This window comes from Pempheris klunzingeri, chromosome 5 (assembly GCF_042242105.1).
Source record: "Pempheris klunzingeri isolate RE-2024b chromosome 5, fPemKlu1.hap1, whole genome shotgun sequence".
Lineage (NCBI taxonomy): Eukaryota > Metazoa > Chordata > Actinopteri > Acropomatiformes > Pempheridae > Pempheris > Pempheris klunzingeri.
This window is the reverse complement of record NC_092016.1, coordinates 9618638-9639642: the sequence shown is the minus strand read 5'-3', so window position 1 is coordinate 9639642 and position 21005 is coordinate 9618638. Positions and strand designations below refer to the sequence as shown.

At 41.6% G+C, this 21005-nt stretch overlaps 1 protein-coding gene across 1 annotated transcript; it reads right to left on the bottom strand.

The window, feature by feature from the left end:
- Positions 1-348: 348 nt before the first annotated feature.
- ccdc136b (coiled-coil domain containing 136b) lies at positions 349-21005 on the bottom strand. Its single transcript, XM_070830695.1, has 10 exons — positions 20975-21005; positions 20689-20752; positions 13313-13630; positions 10436-10510; positions 8953-9255; positions 7581-7698; positions 6071-6347; positions 5811-5942; positions 3856-3968; positions 349-2592 (listed from the first exon to the last, which is right to left on the bottom strand). The coding sequence occupies exons 2-10, from the start codon at positions 20738-20740 to the stop codon at positions 2580-2582; spliced, it is 1401 nt and encodes a 466-aa protein (XP_070686796.1). The 5' UTR covers positions 20741-20752; positions 20975-21005; the 3' UTR covers positions 349-2579.

The following is a 21005-nucleotide window of genomic DNA, read 5'->3' as shown; positions in this document are numbered from 1 at the left end:
AGATAATTAGACGCACTTAAACTTTTTAAATCACGAGTCGTGGCAGCAGAGTAATGAGTGTAGTTTATAAATCCTCGTGAACGATGACGTGCCAGTTACTGCCATCTGTAAAGAATACGTGACTGTGAGCTTGTGTCACGTCTCTGGAGTGAAGGTTATTAATACTCATACAACCCGTGTAACGTGATGCCAGCAGAGAGATGGTTCTCTCTCAGGTTGACTGCTGGTGAGTTCATGAATGGGATTCCAGGACACCTTAAACCCTGAGACTGTGATTGCCAGTGAGGCCACTTTCCAAGAAAAGAAAGTTCTCAGACATCATGTGGTGTGTGGGGTATATTTATTTTCTCATGTAATTTGCAGTACAAAATAGACCTCCGGGTAACAAAATAGCCAGGACTATATTGAAAACAACAATGCTGTCAATATGTAAAGCAACAAGCTGAGAAACACCGTGCAATATAGAAGCTTGTGAAACTATGATAAAGTTAATATTCATGAAATAAGCTCAGAGATAATGAAAATTAATGTTCTGAATCAGACAACATTCACATGTACCATTGCAGTTGATAGAAACTTAATTTCTATTGCAGACTCATTTTTTAAAATAGAGTGACAACATCTGCAGTCCAGTAGCACATTATTATTATTTCCTCAGTGTATGTTCATATGCAGAAATAACTCAGGCAGTGCTTATCGAGGTTCTGTTTAATGACAAATATTTCAGAAAAAGGTTTCAATACATTTCTGAAATTTAACAGACTGGAAAAACCAGGAGTCATATTGCTCTTTCTGGAAACTACGGTCAAATGCAATATAAATGCATGCAATGACTACACCATCTTTAAACAAAGAGGTACTGAAAATGATTAGCAATGCTAGCAATTCTTCGGAATAACGTCACCATAAATAAACATTTACACAGCATATAATTTGGCTATCAAATATACGATGCTCTTCCAAAATAGAATAAACTTTCTACAAAGCTAGTACAAATGGATTTAAGAAATATCTCTCCCATAGTACTATATGTCACATTTATTTACATGAAATACAAAGGAACGTTACCGACATAAATTATATATTGTGCTTCTATATGTTTTCTAGCATGCTTATTTCGGTTCTAAAATATCTTCACAAAAAAACATTTCACAAATGTAAACAATAATCAGAGTCCTTTCACATATACATAATTGTTTAGTACTTGAGGCTTAAACAAACTAAATTTTTCTGACAACGTCCTCTTTACATATTTTGGAACTCTATCAGTGTCTAAAATGCCCTCATGACTAAATAACCCCGATCTCTTACTTCAGCCGCATCAGTGGTTTAATCTAGTTGTGACCAGAGGTCATACTCCATTACATAAACCAGTACACTTGGAAAAACCGAGACATTTAATTCCTGCTGGAGATTAAAAAAAGTTGATTTCCCCTCAAATGTTATAAAACAAGAGAATATAGCTCAACCATTATAGAATTTGTTCCCAAAGCTGCTCAAATATTTTTAGTAGCGCACAGCAAAACAACAGCAAACCATATTGTAAGAGTGGGTGTAAGATTTCAGATTTTCAAAATGACCTGTGAGCAGGTAAGATGAATCTTAAATACTGCATTGACTTCCTGGAATCTCCATCAACTGGTAATTAAAGGGGGAAGATGGGAGCTTTCTGATTTCAGAGTCAGATACAAGACAATTGTGAGGCAGGCAGAAGCAACAGAGCCGAGAGCAAAGTGCAAAACTAACAAACACTGTGAAGAAGAGCTAGTTCAACATCAGCCATAATACACTGAGCTTAGATTCACGGGTGCTTCAGGTGTTAGCCACACGTTCTCTTTGTAAGAGCGTATCATTGATGTTTACGGTGGCGTACAGTGGTTGGAAATGGTATCCTGATGTTAATTCATGGTTCAGATTTTGTAGGATATAGCATTTATTGCCTTTAATTTTTGGGGGAAAGCAACACCTAATTATTAGTCAAGTCAATAACAGCTGTTTTGTATATTTCAATGATTTCAGTGCATTAAATGTCTGGACATCATGTTTGTCGTTATTATCAGAGACAACTATGAACAGTATTTTAACAACCAAATAAATAAATAATGGTTAAATAAACTGAAAACCATTTGGCGCACATTAAGTTATCACATTAGCTAAAGGAGAGAAAAATAAAATCCACAGACACAGAGGAAGAATGACTCAGCACTAGCATACATTTAGTGGAGTGAGATCAGTCCCCATGTCTGCTCTCTGCGGATGGACTCATCATCACAGCCGTCTTCAGTCTCGGGTCAGACTGAGCGGATCATTCTCAGTCTGCGTGTGCATGAAGTACCTTCTTATTAGAGACAACATTTTCCATACATTTTCTACTACACAGTTGTCAGCTCTATCACTTCTAGAGAATTCCAGTTCAGATTATAGACATGGCAGGAGACAGCGAGGGCTGGTCTGAAGCAGACGCCTGTCCCTGTGCAGTTGTTGCCCCTCCAATCAGCATCGGACAAGAGCTCTTAACAAGCTAGTCATCATTAGTAGCACTGCTGTGGCTGCAGTGATAGTCAAAATGGAGTTCCAACCTACCTCACTCCCCTGAGGGAAGACAGGAAAAGAGTGGTGTTAAGAGTCCGTAGAGGTTGGCTATCAGCCACAGATAAACCATTTATAAAGGAATAGTTAGTGGTAATAGCTGGACATTTTAGGAAATTCCTTTGAGAGTGAGATTAGAAGATTGCTACCACCCTCACGCCTGGACATTAAATATGAAGCTGGAGCCAGAACACAATTAGCTTAGCTTAGCCTAAAAGCTGAATCTAAAATTCAAAAATACATGTGTTCCTTCAAGAACATTTTAAGCATACAAATTAACATTTCGTATTTTGTTTGTTAATCCGTACACAATGAAATGTAAAAACAACTATTTGTGGTTTCAGGGCAGTTACGTGGTGTTACTATTTCTTGACACACATCAGTGTATCTGTCCGCCCATCACCATTGTTGTCTCTGCTGGGTGCGGTGACGACCAAGACTGTGAGAAGTGACAGCGCTTGGCCAACAATTAGCTTAACGTTAAAACTCCCACAACGACCACAAATTAGTGTTTTTGTGTTTCTTTTTGCGTACAAGCAAACAAGATACAGTGTGTTAATTACGCAGCTTCAGATATGCTGTCAGGAGTATTTTTAAATTTTAGACACTGCTTCCCCCCTATCTTTATGCTAAGCTAAGCTAACTGTCTCCTGGCTGTATTTCATGTATTTAAAGCACAGACATAAGAGTGGTATCAGTTTTCTCGTCTAACTCTTGGCAAGAAAGCAAACAGGCATATTTCCCAAAATGTTGAGCTATTCCTTTAACTGAAGTATTCAGAGCCATTCAAAGGAATATTTTGTATTTGCCAAACTGCCCACCCGCCCCACGTCCAACTTCCAAAAATGATTAATATCATCATCTATTTTTACTCAAATTTTGGCATTTCTTTCGTTTAGACCCTCCAATACCAACCACCACTCTAAATGAATCTTAACCAATGATTTAATAGTTCAGTTCACTCAAATAACAAATTTTTCGCACTTACCTTTTGCAAACTCGAGCCATGCAGGATCCATATTAATATGGATAATCCAAAAAAGTATACTGGCTACAGTTCTAATGGTAATACTTTCTTCAGAAGACTCTGAAACTCTCCTTTCACCAATTGTATCAGGGTAAGAGAATTCTCACAGGAGATATCTCAAAACCTGAGTTAAGAAAACCAAAACTATCTGCATAGCTGCATATGGTAGGTTATTTGGGTGAACTGACTCTTTAATCTGTGTGTAAGAATCATCAGATAGAGATAAGCTCCTCCCATACCTTGCCCTCTGGGACGCCAGCTCCGACAACCAGCACCAGACCACAGCCACTATTACAATCATTCCTATGAAGGGGATGGAGAGAACAGGGTGCTCAGACGGATGGATGAATCTCTGAGGAGAGGATAAAAACAAACACAAGGACCATGGGGATGAAGGGCATGAATGAATGAATGAATGAATGGATGGATTGAGGTAACCAAATTATAAACAAGCAAATACACATAAAAATAAAAATGTTGTGACAACAATACAAATGGACCACGACTACAAATCACTAAATTAAAAGTGTGACACGGTCTATGGATGTGATACAAAGGGGAAGGGTTGTGATGGAGTGATTTACATTTCCTGTTAAACAAACAATGCATAACTTGATGCTGACATACACATCAACTCAATGTGAGTATGTGTGAGCAGTCCTATGAGGCATTTATACGCCGTGTGTGATGTTATGGTGATTAAGAAAAGAAAGACATAGAGTATGAATGCTGTGACTAGTATATGGTGTCATCATTTGTCTCTCTATCCTCATTTTATTTGTTTTTATGTTTTGCTGAATTTGTTGTAATACAGGCTGAGAGGTCATGGACATTCAGAGAACAAGGACAGCATCAGAGACAGGCACGGGTAGACAGTTTGACACAACGCAGAGACATCTCATCACGGCTGTTGTAGACAAAACATGGAGATTTAGTCCTGTTTGTTTCTGGGCCATATTAGTCTACGCACACACGCAATACTTTGCATTTCCAATTCAAAATCATACCAAACTGTTTTGTTTGTTTGCTTGTTCTTTTAATATTTTTGAAAGCATAACTCCTTTCATTACAGGTAACCATTGGTATCAATTCCTTTTAAAACGGTGTGAAAATCAACTTGTCAAATATTTCGGAATATTATATTATTATTATATTATATTATTAACATAATATTTCTGAGTCTGAATCTATGTGGTAATGCAGATGAAACCACAGATTGTCCTTGTCAAACCGAGAGGACGAAGAATAAGGGAATAAAAATGGCACAAAAAGGACAATGAATCTGTTACAGTAGCTTCTTGAGTTAAGAAGGATTTGGATGTTTGAGGTCGCCATGAGCATGTGGACACACAAATCCTGCTGAATTTTTCAAAACTATCCATGATTTCAAACAATTGTTTTGCAACAGCGGGGTAACATTTTTGTTGCTATTGCCTGTATCAATTACCTATACTTCAGATATGACTAATTTCATGATTTATTTCATTCATTTGCAAGTTGACTTCCACACAGCACTTTATTAAAATGAATAGAAACCAGTTGTTAAGTAGGAAGGAGGCAGAAAATCAAAAGGTGAAACGATCTTTTAATTACTTCGCCTCTATTGAACAATATTCGATTCCTGCATAAGATTCATTAAGAATAGATTTGCTTCATGCCTGAATGGCTTCTGGCAGATTTTGTGTTTTTGTCCAACAACAGTATTAAAGCATTTCTGTCACAGCGAGGTTAGAACACAGACACAGTGGGGGGAAAGGTTCCCCAGCCCAAAGCACACAATAAATACTGATATGGGCTGACAGGCCAGGTCAGTTCATATCTAAACATATATTGCTACAGTATGAGACACATAAAAAGTGGGCTCAACAGACACAGGATACAGTAGGTGCGATGTGAGGTGTGTTAGGTGTTAGTGGGCAGTGTGGGTGCAAAGAAAAAAGCAATATATTTCTTTTATCATGTAGAAATCATGGTTAGAAACTTTCAAAACTACTTCTAAAATAAGTTTACATTAGTAAATAAGTAAAAGCAGCCTGTTCTAGAGATGCTTTAGGAGTCTGCAGAAGAATGCAAAGCTAACCACACAACTTAAATGTCCTGAGGATTTGTATCATTAATCGAGTTGGATTTAAAGCGGTTACTCTGCTTCTGATACCAACTGTATAATACTATGTTATTCATAGCTGTCCCTCACCTGAGCCCCCCCTGACAGCTTCGCCAGCTCTGCCTTGCAGCGTTGCAGCTCCTCCTCCAGCTCTGCTCTCTCCCTCTGACTGCTGTCATACAGTACCTGCAGCTCCTGCAGCTCCATCTTCAGACCGTCACACTGGGGGACACAGAGGTCAAATTCTCAGTCGTTTCTTTACAGCAGTGTACTGACTGGTTGCATTTATTAGATGAAATGCTAGACTCATATCCTTCCATGTTTTATTCATCTTAATGAAGGCATCATACCTCTCTCTGAACCTGTGAGGCCTTCTCCTCCGCCTGTTTGAGCTGGTCCCTCAGGGAAAAGATCTCCCCGATGCCTCCATTCCAACTGGTCGGCGTTGCAGGCTTCCCATCAAATGAAATATTCTTCTGGATGGAGGCGTCCACCCGGCGACAGTTCTCAGACTGGGCCATGGTCATGTAGCTCTCTGTCATGACCTCATCTGAGCCAGTCTCCATATCCTTCCTCTCTGTGCCGTCCTCTGTGTCTTCCTCTTTCAGTGACAGATAGACACTGGAGCTGGACAAAAGGAGTGAAGGTGAAGAATACAATATGTTTTCACTTTCAGCTGAAATGTCTGAACGCTCAAAACTGGGCTTCAATAAAAGACGAGACATGGTTGCGATGCTATTTCATGTGGTACCCAGAGAGCTAGTTCACCCTTATTTTTCTGCTTTGTGTTGCCACATATAGTATGCAGAGATTTCATTATAGCAAATACACTGTTTCTGTGAAAGAAAATGCTGCCACGTGTATCCACCCAGCCTTGTAATAGGACTGCGGCCAAGAATTCTTTTCATTTTGGACTCATCAATAGATAATTTCTTTTATTTTCATTGAATTGTTTAGTCTATAAAATGTCAGAAAACAATAAAAAAAAAAGGCCCATCAGAGTTTTATTAGATTGTTTTGCCTGACCAACAGTCCAAAACCAAAAATGGTTTGTCTAAATTAACTTCAAAAAGATGCAAAACAGAGAAAAGCGGCCAATGGTCACATTTAGTCAGCTGGAACTAGAAAATGTTGTCATTTTTGCCTGAAAAATTCAATTTGATTAATGCATTTTGTTATTGTTGTCGCTGAAAAAAAAAACAATCCCACAAGGTCCATTTAGTAGCTGTTCTGGTCATCATCTTTATGCTGTTTTTACCTCTTTTACTCTGAAGCATCCAACCGCAAAGTCTCAAGGAAGAAGAAGTTCACATCTTTAAAAAACATCCTAAAACTAATTTGTTTTTGTTGGCTTCTTCTTGATTTTGTTTATATGACTGTACTGTCTTCTCTGTTCCCTCTATTTCCCTTGTCTTCTCCCTGTAAAACACTGTGTAACTTCTGTTTTGAATTTTGCTATAAATAAAGTTTGCTTCTGCTTCTAATACATCACAAGATCTTCCTCAGCAGATGGAGTATGCCTAGTTCCCCATCTGCTGAGGAATATTGTGTGATGCGCTGAAATATTTCAGAACAGCAACTAAATAGATCTTGTGAGGAAATTGTTGTCAAGGTGAAAAATAAACTTTCAGCCACAAAACTAATTGATTAATTTTCTGTCCTTCTAATAAATTAATGGTTTCAGAATGTGTGTGTAATCCCTCGGATGACATTAGAGATTTACTGCAGAGATTAAACAGGTGGACGGTCCAAATGAGACATGACGTGAATGGCTGTAAAGAGGGGTAGTATTCCAGAGGGTATACCCTCCAGCTGATCCAGTAAGCGCAGCTGATGAGTGAGCAGTCATGGACCTCTCACCATGTCCTCTGTCTCTGCAGCAGCTGCAGCCTCTCAGAGAGACGTCTGTTGTCCTCCTTCAGGGTCTGACACTCCGCCTTCAGCATACGGCACTCCTCCTTCAGCAGGTCCACGTCACCTGACAGAACAAGGAAGGTCACAGACGAAGATGCAAATCATTAGAGCTCATCTTTAATCTTACTGCTGGAGGCTGTAATATCATTATAACATGTATAGAATATATTAAAGGAACAGTTTGATATTATTATGCTCATTCACTTTGTTGCTGAGAGTTAGATGGGGAGTTTGATAACACTCTCATACTAGCCTGTTACGTATGAAGCAATAGCCTGCAGCCAGTTAGCTTAGCTTAGCATGACTGGAAACAAGGGGAAACAGCTAGCCTGGCTCTGTCCAGCATTAACAAAATCCATCAACCATCACCAGTAAGATTCAGAAATGAAAATATCATATTTCAGTTGTTTAATCTGTACAAAAACGGAAAAAAAGGGTAAAAAAGACAATTTGCTGTTTTACGCAGAGTTATGTGCTGGGCTATTTCCTGGCCGAGAGCAGTTGCCAGGCAACAAGCGGGGATTTCTGGTCAAAGAAATAATCCCACACTGACACCCTCTGTCAAACCATAACACGTCGGCAAGAAAGCAAGAAAAATACAATCTATCCCTTTAAAATAAATGCCAGCTGTGAGTTAGATTGCACTTGTACATGAAATACATTTTGGGGTGATGTTTTCATAAAAGAGTGCAACAATGAAATAATATAAACTCCCCTCCCTCAGTCCCACCCCAGGCTCAGCTGCAGAGCACAGCAATGACATCATGTGTCAGAAGTGTGTGTCCCTCCCCCCTCATGACTTCATGTCCTTGGTATCCTAGCTGCACACACACACATCTGCACACACGCACACCACTCCCCTTGCAACACTCAGCAAGCACATTTGTAATTTGTAATATTTATTAAACCCCACAAATGATTTACGTGCTTGACTGCGGCATGCTAACGTGATGTGAGCCTGGAACAAGAGCATCCATAACATCACGCTTGGTTTTCATAATATCAGCTACAGAGACTGATTATAGGCTATTTGTGCCAGTCGTAAGCTGGATAGATTCCATAGTACCAGCAGAGACAGTAGGTCTTTGTGTTTTTTAGTGTGTCCTTCTCACTAAAGGCTTTTAACATTAAGTGCGAAGATGAGGTGCAAAACCAAGACTTATTGTATTTTAACTTTGATGTACTGCAAATAAAACAAAGTTGTAATGGAGGAGAAGGCATGTGCGCAAACTACCAATCCTTCCTCTACAACATCAATCTATACCTGTCGTCTTGGTGTTTTTTCTCTTCTATTACAACACTGCTCCTCCTCCCTCACCCTCTCTCCTCTCTGCCTCCCTGCGCTGGCTCTTCATGCTGATTTCGGCTCTCAGCGTGGTGATCTCCAGCTCATATTCCTGGGTCTCCTCACTCAGGCGCTGGAGCTCGGCCCGCCTGCGGCACAGCTCCTCCTGCAGCGAGGCGATGTCGTTCTCCCTCTCTGCCGCCGCCTCCTCTGCTGCCTGTTGGAGCAGGAGCACCTCCTCCTGTGCCATACGCAGCTCATCCTGGGCCTCGGCCAGCTCGCTCTCCTTCTCCTCCTCCAGGCTGTCCATCTCCTCCTGCACAGAACGGAGCTGGGCTGTAGGGAGAGGAGGAGGAGAATGTTAGGCTTTCTGTAGGGGCGATGTGTAGGTGAGACTGCAGTTTAAGTATGAGTGTATGTGTGTGTGTGTGTGTCCTTACCTGTGGATTTGCAAGTGGGCCTGCATGTGTTTGTGTGTGTGGGTGGTGTATTTTTGCAGGTGTCTGTGTTTGTGTGTGTGTGTGTGTGTGCGTGTATGTACATGCTGTATGAGTGGGTACTGTTTGAAAGCAGAGCTGATGTAACTGATGGTAACGGACCTTTTTTTCAGGGTCAGTTTTAGATTATTAGTTTAGTATTTTCAGGAAAAGAAAATCTTCTCCATGTCTCATTATAACAGCAAGAGCAATAACACAAGGTAAAGGCAGAGAAAATCCATGATAACTCAGTTAAACAGTTTCGACATAATTCTTGCATGACTGCAGATGTGTCATGTAATTTGGCATTACCCCAACAGGAAAATGACTTACAGCTTTAAAAACAATTCTCTGCTCGTCCCTTTTCTATTTTTCTTTTTCTCTTCTTATGTAAGATGTGGAAATCTGTTATTTGACAAATGTTTTACTGAGGTGGATGTTTTCTTTCTTCCTCCTTTCTATCTCTGCTTTTTCTTTTTCTTCTTTATCAATTTTCTCCTTCCTGTGCTCAGAGCCATTATCCTTATCGGGTATGTTTTATTCACCCGTCATGTTTTTCGCACACACATCTCATTTAGGCTCTTTGAGGATAAAAAGATTGTGTCTGTATGAACTGATCTGTTTATATATCTACTAAATTGTATTATTGGTTGTAAACAATAGCTCCAAATCAATAAACCAAATTATTGCAAGACTATAACATGTTCTAGTCGATAACAGCGGAATATACTTAAATAGCACTGTCTGTCTCACACTATTCAGTGGAACAATAGAAATCCATACAGTGATATTCAAGCTGTGGGTCTTATTGTTTAAAGCTAACAAGTTGTTCTTCACTGGCAGCTTAGAGAGTAAAAATAACATTGAGCCAAACTATTGGCAAACATAAGAAAGGTAATATGCAATGTGTGATTTGGATTTTTGATTATTCTTCCTGTGTCTGTATTTGACTGATCAAAGAGTCACTGTTATGTTCTGGCTTTATCAAAGAGCAGAAATTCATTGCGTGAGATTCAATGAGTGTTTCGTTATGCTGATACCTTGTAGATTCTGAATCTGACGTGTGAAGGCTTCAGCCTGATGGGCACTGGCCAGACGCTCATCCTCCAACAGACCTGGTGGAGAGGAGAGGAGGAGAGGGGAGAGGAGGGGGGGAGTGGGCCGAGAGATAAGACGAAAATGTCACTCCAGCAGGCCAATAGAAAGATGACAACTTGATAAGCTGTTCAACCTTGAGGCATGGCTGAATGACACAGGCAGTTGTGTGTCTGTCTGCGTGTTTAACACAATGTGGGCAGGACCATCAGTAGTTTTCTTATTATTTTTATTAGTTAAGATTTGTTACTATACTAATTCAGTAAGTCTCTTCTTGAATCTGCTATTTTCACAGCTTTCGCTTTGCTGTTATTTCTTTTAGGTCCCTATTAGCGTGTCACGCCAAGTAATTTCTCTAGCAGGCACTTCAGGCAGATTCACTAGTGGTTTTAATACAACAGCAGCAGCTAGTTGATGATTTATATATTTTCTTACTTGTGACATCTAGTCATGGTCAGTCCACCACTTTGATCCAGACTGAAATATCTCTGCATCTATAGCATAAGTTGCTGATATTTATGTTCTGCATAAAGTCAATTTTTTTCCTGTTAAAGGATTTTTCTTATCCAATACAAAGGGTCTAAGGATAGAGGGTGTCTTATTCTGCATAAGCTGTAAAACTCCCTGAGGCAAGTTGCGATTTGTGATTTTGTGATATAAAATAAAAAAGACTTTGACCTTATTTTTCCTCTATCATCATCAGGCCAAACGTTTAATCAGCCCAAAACTGATTTGGGTAATTACCTCTGAACTAATGTATCCTCATCAGCCTCAGCTGTACTTTGTGTTAGATGTTAATTAGTAACTAAAAACATGCTAATGTGCTAAGATGAACATGGTAGGCAATATACCAGCCTACCATCAGCATGTTAGCCTGGCCGTAGACTCTCAGTCTTTTTTAAACATTTAAAACACACTGACAGCAATGTTACAGACATTGACAGACAGACATGACAGTCATTTTTTTAAAATTCCAGTCACCTCCACCATAGTGGTGTTGCAGCAGAGGTCTCAAGCCTAAACTACAGTATTTTCATGGCTACTTGAGGTAACTGAGACAATATAGTTTTGTTGTAATTTGCCTGATCCAAACCTTTAATAAGCAACGCCCTGCTTCACATTCTCCTGCTCGCCATAATGTCATTCCCTCAGAGTATACGTCATTTTCTGTCTTCAGATTTTTCCAGAACTTTTAGTCACACACCTGCCATCCCCTGTTTCACAAGCAGGATATAACTGGTGAGTGTAGCATGACTGACAGCTTGTATAACTAATCATTAATGCTTTTACCTACACCTCATTCTCTGACCACGTACACTCAGGACCACCACCACCACCTCTATCCCCCAACAGCTGCAGCAGCCTGAACAGCTGACTGTTCCCTGTGGGAGTTGACCATTAGTGATTAGTCGTTGTGCTCCAGGACACCCAGTCTGGAAGCTTCCCTCAGCATGCACGCAGTTGTCTAAGGAATGCCTCTACTGCTGCCAGACAAACAACTGAGCTCACCTCGCCATGTCTCTCCGTATGACACACAGGCATATACACACACTCATAAATACACACATACCCAAGGCCTTACGCACTGCTGGTGTCCCTGAATGCTTAGCTCATAATTTCTAAGGTATGATGTCGTGCTCCGTTTAGCGGCGATGAGGAACTGACCGTGTCAGTGACCGCATATAAACATTTACGTGTGTACATTTTCAGCTAGATTGTGATGAACAGGAGATGTCTTGGCAAGTACAGGACAGGAGTTTCCTTATTTTGTTGTGTGAAAAGAAGTGAGAATACGTGAACATTGTGCAAGGTACATTTTTTTGTAATAGTAAATAAGGTTGAGATCGGCCAAAAAAGAATCAATAACCATGGAATCTTACATAAATGAAGATAAATGAAATTGTTTTGCTTACTTGTTTTGATCATTGATAATTCATTTGAGACTAAAGGAAAACTTGTTTGTCGTCGCTTGTCTTGATCTTAAACATGTGTTGGACTCCTGAACGCTTGTGTCTGGATTGTAAGTATAGTGTTTGTTTTGAAAGGTAAATCGTGCCAATATTAAAGGACTATTAAGGGATATAATTTCTTTATATTATGTTGCAAATATCTTCATACATTTTGCAGACTTGGTGAAACGGGGCTCTGGATGGGATGACGTAGCCACTTTTTGGTCAACTGGCCACAGACTTACCTGCTCTATTCATACATGCACACCAGTTTGCTTACATTAGTGTGAGGCTCACTTTCCATTTAGCTTGTGTTTATGCTGGGGGAGTAGCAACATAAAGCAGAAGAAGATGCTTAGTGTCTGCAGGCTTCCGATTAGCAAAAGTAAAATAAGCAAAACACTGTAGCAGATTGTGCTGAATTTCACTGACAGACACTTTGAAATTAAAGAAGATTTGTGGATACTTGTGTTACAACTGCTGCTGGACTGTTGGACTCAAAAACACAAAAATGTTTGACATGCTTTTTTTTTAAGGTTTTTGGGAAGGTTGTTGTTTCTTCAGCTCCCTGCACCAGTTTACAAATCATTGTAGTGGAGACAGGGAGTTAAATGTTGAAAAAACAAGACCTGGGTTGAAAAATTGTTGAATTTCCTTTTAAATGCCACAAAAGTTTGCCGAGGAAGACAGGATTTAGGGTATGTGGGAGATGTTTGCATTCAGTTTCACAGATCTTGATTTCACTTCATGGCTGTTAGTGAATAAAAGATTGTGACAAAGGAAGATTAATGATTCAAAGCGTTAAATAATGAATAAATGGTAGAAGAATACAGTCTCAGTGGTAACAGCCACATCCAAGAATGGAGGTCTCACCTTGCAGCTCATGAAAGCTCTCCTGGTGTTTGTTGGAGGTCTCTCGGGCATCGTCCAGCTCCAGCAGCAGTTGCAGCACCTGGGCCCTCAGCTCCTCCAGCTCCTGCTCCTCTGTCAGCGGCTCCTGCGCCTTCCTCTTCTTCTCCTCCCCTTCGCCTTCTTCCTCCTTCAGCTTCTTCTCGTCCCCCTCCTCCTCCTGAGCTCTCTCCTGGTCCATCTCCTCCTTCTCGTTGTCCTCCTCCAAGACGCCTCTCTCCTTCGCCGTTATCTCGTTGTCCATGGTGGGGCTGCACTCTGCTTTCAGATCGCACGGGTCATCTAATGGAGAGATGACAGCGATATTAGAAAGGGATGCCTGACAGGGAAAGAGAGGGAGGCAGGAAGAGAGATTTACAGGTGACAAACCCCTCTGTCATCACCCAAATTCAACCACGCTTTAATCACCACATAGATTGTGCTTTCTACTGAATCAACAGCACCATCTTGTGATTAAAGTAGCATTGAGTCCTTCGTACACCAGCCTCTATTCCACTCATGGACCTGGATTTAGCGCACTAATTTAAATATACAAGATTACCGACAACACTCTTATGAGATTAGAGCTGACATGTTGACAGAAAAGTAGCAACAAATGCATTCACTTGGAGAAGAATGCTTCAGATTATATGCCTAAAAATGTCAAGCTGTCTAGTAAGTCTAAATGTCGATACCGTGCAGTCGTAAAGTGTGACTTTGCTGACATATAACAAGTGTTGAGGATAACTGATTATAATTTCAAGAAGCATTACTGTGCATCTTTGTATCACACTCATTACATTCATCATACACTTCATTACATTCTATCTGCACAGTGAATTAACATTTCTGACCAGTAGGTGGAGTGAGTTAGCTGATACAATGCGGAGAAAGAAGGGGGGTAGGTGGGTCTGTATGCTGAAGCAATCACAATGACTCACCACTCAGCAATGCACCTCCAAGTTCATAATAGCACAAGCTACCAGCCATAGTGAGAAAGATCTGACAAGCACAGACCTCTATAAAACAATGTGTCACCTTACACGGTTTGTTTGTTTGGTTTTCCTCGCTCTTGTAGACAGCCTCGGCCGGCTGGGGTGCTGTTGTTTAATGCGGGCCTGTAAAGCCCAGTGATACACTGTATACAACGCAGGGCTAAAGTAATAAATTTGATTTGATGTCATAACTGCCGATGTTCGCTCGAGCTGCAAAGACAAATGCAGAGCAGGACAAGCAGAAGTATTTTCCCATCAGATTTCAGATGGGATTGAGGCCAGAGCTAAATGGAGATTATTTTCACAGGATTAGTCTGTTCTCATTTACAATTAATAGGTAAGAAATAATCACTAGTGCCTCGGTCTCTGTCTCATCTCAGGCGGTTCTGCTTCCACAATGGCCTGCTATCTTTTCTTGCCTATTTTTCAGTAGCATGCCCTCCTGGGTCAAGTCCATCTCAGAAATAAATTGATATGTAGCATCTCACATTTATGTTCAAGTGGTCTCCAAGTGCCTTAAAAATGCTGTTTGTAATCAGAAAGCAGAGTGAGGATGGGAGATAAGGGTGGTGTTTGCTGAGAGACGGGAATGGAGTGTCGAGAAAAAAAAGGTGCAGCAGGGGACAGAGTAAAGCATTAACTAAAGATCTACCTAATTAAGAGTGATGCTCACTGGTGTAATCTTGGCTCAGGGGATGCTTTCATTTCTTGTGGTAATTATTTCTCTGCCTTGTTGTTCCCCTCACCAGATACAGTAACTATTTCCATCACGGCCAGACACATGCAATACACGTTTTTTTTATCATATTTGTATGACATTAGTAGCAGGCCGCAAAAAATTCTTATTCCTAATCATCCTTATTCCTTCCTGCTTCATAATAATGATAATTTAAACAATGCAGCTCCTGGGAGGCTTGTGAGAGGTTTCATGAGCACTGGGCTATTTTGTCATTAAACTTTGATGCTGCTGTAATGAGTTAGTCATAAAGAAGAGAGCTGGAGCTGTGTGGCAGGGAGAGAGCCAGAGCCGCTTGTATAGCCAGCGGCAGCTAAAGGCCATCAAGAGACAAAAGGCTTCCCACTGAATATCACTCACATCCAAACCCTTTAGGATGTTGAGCTCAGGGGGTAATAACTCAGAAATTGTTGGCTCATGTGATTTGTGCTCTGTTTTGGCTCTTTGGTTTCGTGTATGTAGCATTTAGACTGTCCTCCGTTGGGCACAAACTAGAGCTGATTAAATACAAAGAGAGAAAACAGGGCAAGAATGAAGTATGTGGACCCTTTTTACACACTTTCTGCACTGTTGCTTGGCACTGGCAAATTGTTTAGGACATCCACTAATACTGGACAAATGTGTTGGGCAAAGAAAACTCTCTTCTCAACTTTGTTCAACTGCCTTTAATAGCATATTTGCAAAGGCATTACTTTCTACCTCATTATCTCAACATATTATTCTGTGCCCATCAATTCTGAATCCTTCCAGAGCCACCCCTGCTATCTTTCCGGTGCTGCCATACGTCTGCCTTCCTGGCTTTTCACAACAGCTTGTTAATCATTTCACTCCTTAAAGAAGCTTTATCACCTCACCTTGTGAGTGAATGTCAAACACAGTGTGCAACAGAATCAGCTGCAGTGACACCTGTGATCACTCCACTGCATACTTGGCACAGTGCTGGTCTTTAGTCACGCAGGGATTGCATTAGACATGGACGCTGCATGCATACAAGAGCAGTAGAGTCATCTCAGGAGCAGTGTTACAGCTCCAGGGAGAGGACGGCTTTATCTAGCCACAGCACATTCCTTCGTAATCACATTGCAGCAAAACACATTGAAAATGCCACTGCAAACATTGTGCCACTTTAGAAAAGAGACAACAAGCAGGTTGTATTCTTTGTCAGCATCTCGGAATAGCTGTCTGGGATTAAATTTAAACATTAATGTGGCAACACAAGGCCTTTGTTTTGCTTCTGATTTGGTGCTCAGTGATGGAGTGAGGAGTGTAATGAAATTTGCACTTTGCAAAATTGAGCAGCAGAGTGAGGATTTTTTTGGGGAAAAAAAAGGCATGCTGGATGTGGGATATAGACAAGCGTTTGTTCATAAAATACGCATTAAGCAAAATCTGAGATTCAATCCTACAGTGTGATAGAGCAGATAGCAATATACTGACCAAGGAGTTGTCTTTAAAGCCTTGATTTTCATTTTTCATATTGCTTCATGCAATCAGGTGCAACATAATATAAAAATTTAGTACAATACACTTTTTCAAGAGAACTTCTCTATGTAGCAAATGTATTGAGTGCCACATCTGGAGTCGTATCAGCTGTTAAAGGAGATGATGGTTCACTGAAACAGTAGCTGGAGGCTGTCTACAAGTGTAGTGTGATGGGAGCCTTGTGCTGAAAATGGGGTTGAGCAGACAGCTACTGGTGGCAAATGTTAGTGGTTTGTATGTGCAGCATTTTTGTGTTTGAGTTTTTGTCAGTGATTCTGCGCATGAATATAAGTGTATAAATGTGTGCATGAGCATATATTGATTGTGAACATCTGTGTGTGTGTACTCTATGCGAACATCCAGGCTTATATGTATCACTTAATTGCAAAACCTCTGACCCACACTTCTGACGAGCCTATGTTCGTATATATGATCATATAAGTCTTCCATGCTTAAGCTGCATGTGTTAAGTATCTGTATATATGCCGTAGATCTCTGCAGCTGTGTAGGAGGCCATGCATAATGCACACCACCCCCTCCTACCCCAGCTTTGAAGCCAGCCCAGCAGTGATGTTGTAGCTTTTCCCCTGCACTGGCACACTTCCTAAGCAAGACATAATACGAATCAGGGAAGGAGGGGGGGGGGGTGAAAAAAGGTGGAGAGCCTGTGTAAGAGAGGAAATGAGGAGAAGACAGTAAGAGAGAAGGAGTGATAATATGGCCTGAAGGCGATCGAGCTGCCTCCTTCCTCATGAGAGAGGAGTCAGGTGAAGCCACACACTAGTTCATCTCCATGGCGACCTCTGCACCCCATATGGAAAGTCACCGAGGTAATAAAGCTGTGTTTTCGTCCACAGTTTTGTTTACTATGGAAACCTCTCTGTCCGCCGTTTGCTTTGCCCGGCGGAGGAGCCCAAGTGCTCTTATCAGCTGTCCCTCCATGGGGCCCACATTGTGAGGTCACCATCATGTGAGCTTTGCTGACTTCAAGCTGCGTGAGACTCAGCAGCTTGAGACGAACAGTGAGCTCCAGGGGTGGAGGTCTTGTGAGGTTAATGTGAATTTATCTTTTTCTCTCTCTGCACTAAAAGCCTGAAAACTCCAGGGGGAGTGAGGAACAACAGCAGCAGCAGAAGACAAGAAAAGTAACAGGAACCACAAGTACGTTGGACTGACTCTGTTATTTAAATGGAAAAATCTATGTTTGCACTTTGAAAGGGAAATAGGAGAAAGTGGGTCAACAGAATAAAGATATATTGTAGAATGAGCTATAATGTGGCCTAATTAGATGTGCACGCACAATAGCTATGTCAGTGTGTGTATACTGTAGGTGATATGCATGTGTGGTGCTGCAATGTGAGTGTGTGTACTTGTTGTGTAGTTATTCCATTAGGGGATATGAATAGGAACAGATAACAAAGCATGAAAACAAGTGAGGCGGTAATAATCCATTTGATCACATATCAGTGCCTCCCACCTGAAAGCAATCTCTCTGGAAGGTTTTACATCACTTAAACCACAGAGGAAAGAAGGGATACCACAGCTCACCATGTAGCTGCCAAATTCAAAAAGGATAAAGACTCAGAGGGAGAGAGAGAGAGCACGCTAATGACAGGTTGACAATGCCGAGTGTTTCTGCAAGGGACAAGGAAAGTTTTTTTTTTAATTCCATAGAATAAGCTGCAAGAGGGAGCTGCAGGAGTTCATAAACCTTCACCATTCACTCAAAAGTCTTAAGATTTTTTTCTATAATGCATCAAAGAGAGAATAAAAAAATATGTGGCACACTCAGCTTTGTCAGGGACGTGCAGAGTGCTTTGGAAGCCTGTTTTAAAATGAAGCACTTAGAGTCTGATGGGGAAGAATGAGGACAGGGTGCTGCAGGGAAACATGTCACACTTTAGGGCTTCATGGGCTGAGAGAGAGGGAGCTGGGATGCCAGAGTGTGGAAAAGCATTCAAGATTTGTTTTCATTTAGCTCCATGACTGGCCATGTTAAACACTGACGTGAGAATCTCACTTTGTTGTTTTTCTCAGAGGTCTCTGCAGCTCCCAGATCTACAAAGTTTGTCTAAGGCAGCAACTTTGTTGTTTATTAGTTCCAGAGAGCTGAGAAAAATCCTGTTTGTGCACCCTTGGGGAGTATCACTGCTGATGTGGATTTTTACAGTGTGAGGGCACAACACTGGAGAGGAGCGGAGGGGGAGCAGGAGAGGACAGAAGAGAAATGCTGTGTGGGCTGATGCACTGGCAGGTGCAAAGGTTTTGCGCGTTCATGTGTGTGTGTGTGTGTGTGTGTGTGTGTGTGTGTGTTGGAAGGTGTGTGGGCGCCGAAGAGAGCAGATGATTGCAATTGAAAGAGGGGGAAGAGATATTGAGTGGGAGAGCAGAGAGAGAGGGATGGAGAAGGATACGGCCGGCGACTCGTGAAGGTGGGAGGAACAATATGGTGGCCAGTGGTTAGATAGAGATAGACAGACAGCTTGCGAATGTCAAATCGATTGATCGGCACGAGCGCGTGTTTGTGTGAGAGCATCTGTATTCCCCTGGGGTAGATGTAGCAAGTGATCTTAGGAGCATTTCTTCCAGTGCTGAGTGGAATTTATTCCCAGCAGGACAGAAAAAGAACTGAAAACAAAAGCTTTGAAAATAACTGCAACTCAGAACAAAGCTACCTTTGTTCTTCAAAACAAAAAGTAGCTTAGTCTGAAGCAGCCAGGCTGATGTCTAGCTACAACTGACCTCAGCCAGGACAGGATAAATGCACTTTAATCCATTTAGATCCCTGAATGTATGTAATTCAAAAAGATACAACTTAATACTAGCCATCCCTAAATCCACTTATCGTTGGCTGGACGTCCATCCTTCTTACTTTCAATCAGTCAGGATTCACTCTGCATTTAGAAAGACACTTGCCATAGCTAAACGCTGAATTTCCGGCTTTAAGAGCATGCCTCAGGCTGTGATGAAAGGAAAGAGGCCCCCAGAGTTGTAAGATAACAGGAACAAGCTTGTTAGGGAGGAAGAATTTCTCCTGAGACAGCATCCATGTTGTGATGGGCAGTACGCAGGCTTCTGCATAACAAATGTGATAAAGGACATTACTCACTGAACACTGAACAAATTGGTAAAACAAGTCTACAGCTAACTTTGCAGAGCAGGGGGGCTTTGAGAAATAATCCACCAAATGAATGTTATTGAAAGGTCAGTCTGAGGACAGCGCTACACAGGAAAAGGAAGCCAGATTCTGGCAAACCTGGCCAACGGTCAAAGGGCCGCTGACCTGTGGGTCCCTCTGAGTCCCTCCGCTCCAATAAACATCCTCCAAGCAGTGTCCCACATAGAGCTGCACTGTTTACACGCCCATTCAAAACACGCAGAAAACTCACTCTTCCTTTTTGTTGGGACACACAGACACACAAAAAAAACATTCCACACATTATTCTGAGAACTGTTGCACATAGTTACTGATGCTGTCTGGGGGGAAGTTAATGATAATGCATTGTGCCAACATTCAGTGGTATGAAGTTACAAAACAGGCTGTTCAACACAATCACTATATGCAAAGTCTTCCACAAGAATCAATCTGTGAGCTTAAAAACAATCTAAGCATAAAGTACAAATAAATACTATAAAATAAGTACAATAAAAAGTCAGCTGAACAAAAATAACACCCAACGCTGCATGACTGCATCAGCTGTCAGTCTGCCTTAGAATAACATATGCAACACATCTAACACAGCCCAGACTAATGACTACATTATTTCCTGCCTCTGGCTGCCAGCCATCCATTACCTGGCAGCGTGTCGCCTCCATCAAATGTCCACAGATGCCATAGCTGACAGCAATGCCCACTCGTCAGTCAGTCTGTCAGCTCGGCCACAGCTCCTAATAAAGACGGAGCTTCCACAATAATCTCCCCACCTCCAACCACCTGACCACCCCTCTCCAGCTCCTCCGCCCCCTCGGTTCACCAAACCATCCCTCACTTTGGGAGTAAACACTCCGTCTTAGCAGATAAACACCGACCCCTCTACCTTTTCTGCTGATCCTATCTGATCCGTAGTGCAGCGCTATAAATAGCCCCACGGCATCCAACTGCACTGAATCGCAGAAAAACGCTCAACCGACCGAAGAGCCGCACAGACCTGTGGAGTCCAGAGCTTCCTCGATGAGTGGAGGCAAACGCAGTCCGTCCATAGCCCCCAGAAGCTGCAGCAAAGAGGGAGAGACAGAGGAAGAGAGTGGGCGAGAGAGGGTCAGAGGCTCCACACGCCCACCTCAGCTGCACGGAGAGAGAGAGAGACACACACACACACACACACACAGAGAAAGTACTGAGCGTCAAGTATTCACGCAGTGCATATACACACATGTATACACACACACACACATACATACACACACACACACACACACACAAACAGGCTGCACCTCGGGAGAATTTGGGAGGATCCGGGGAGCT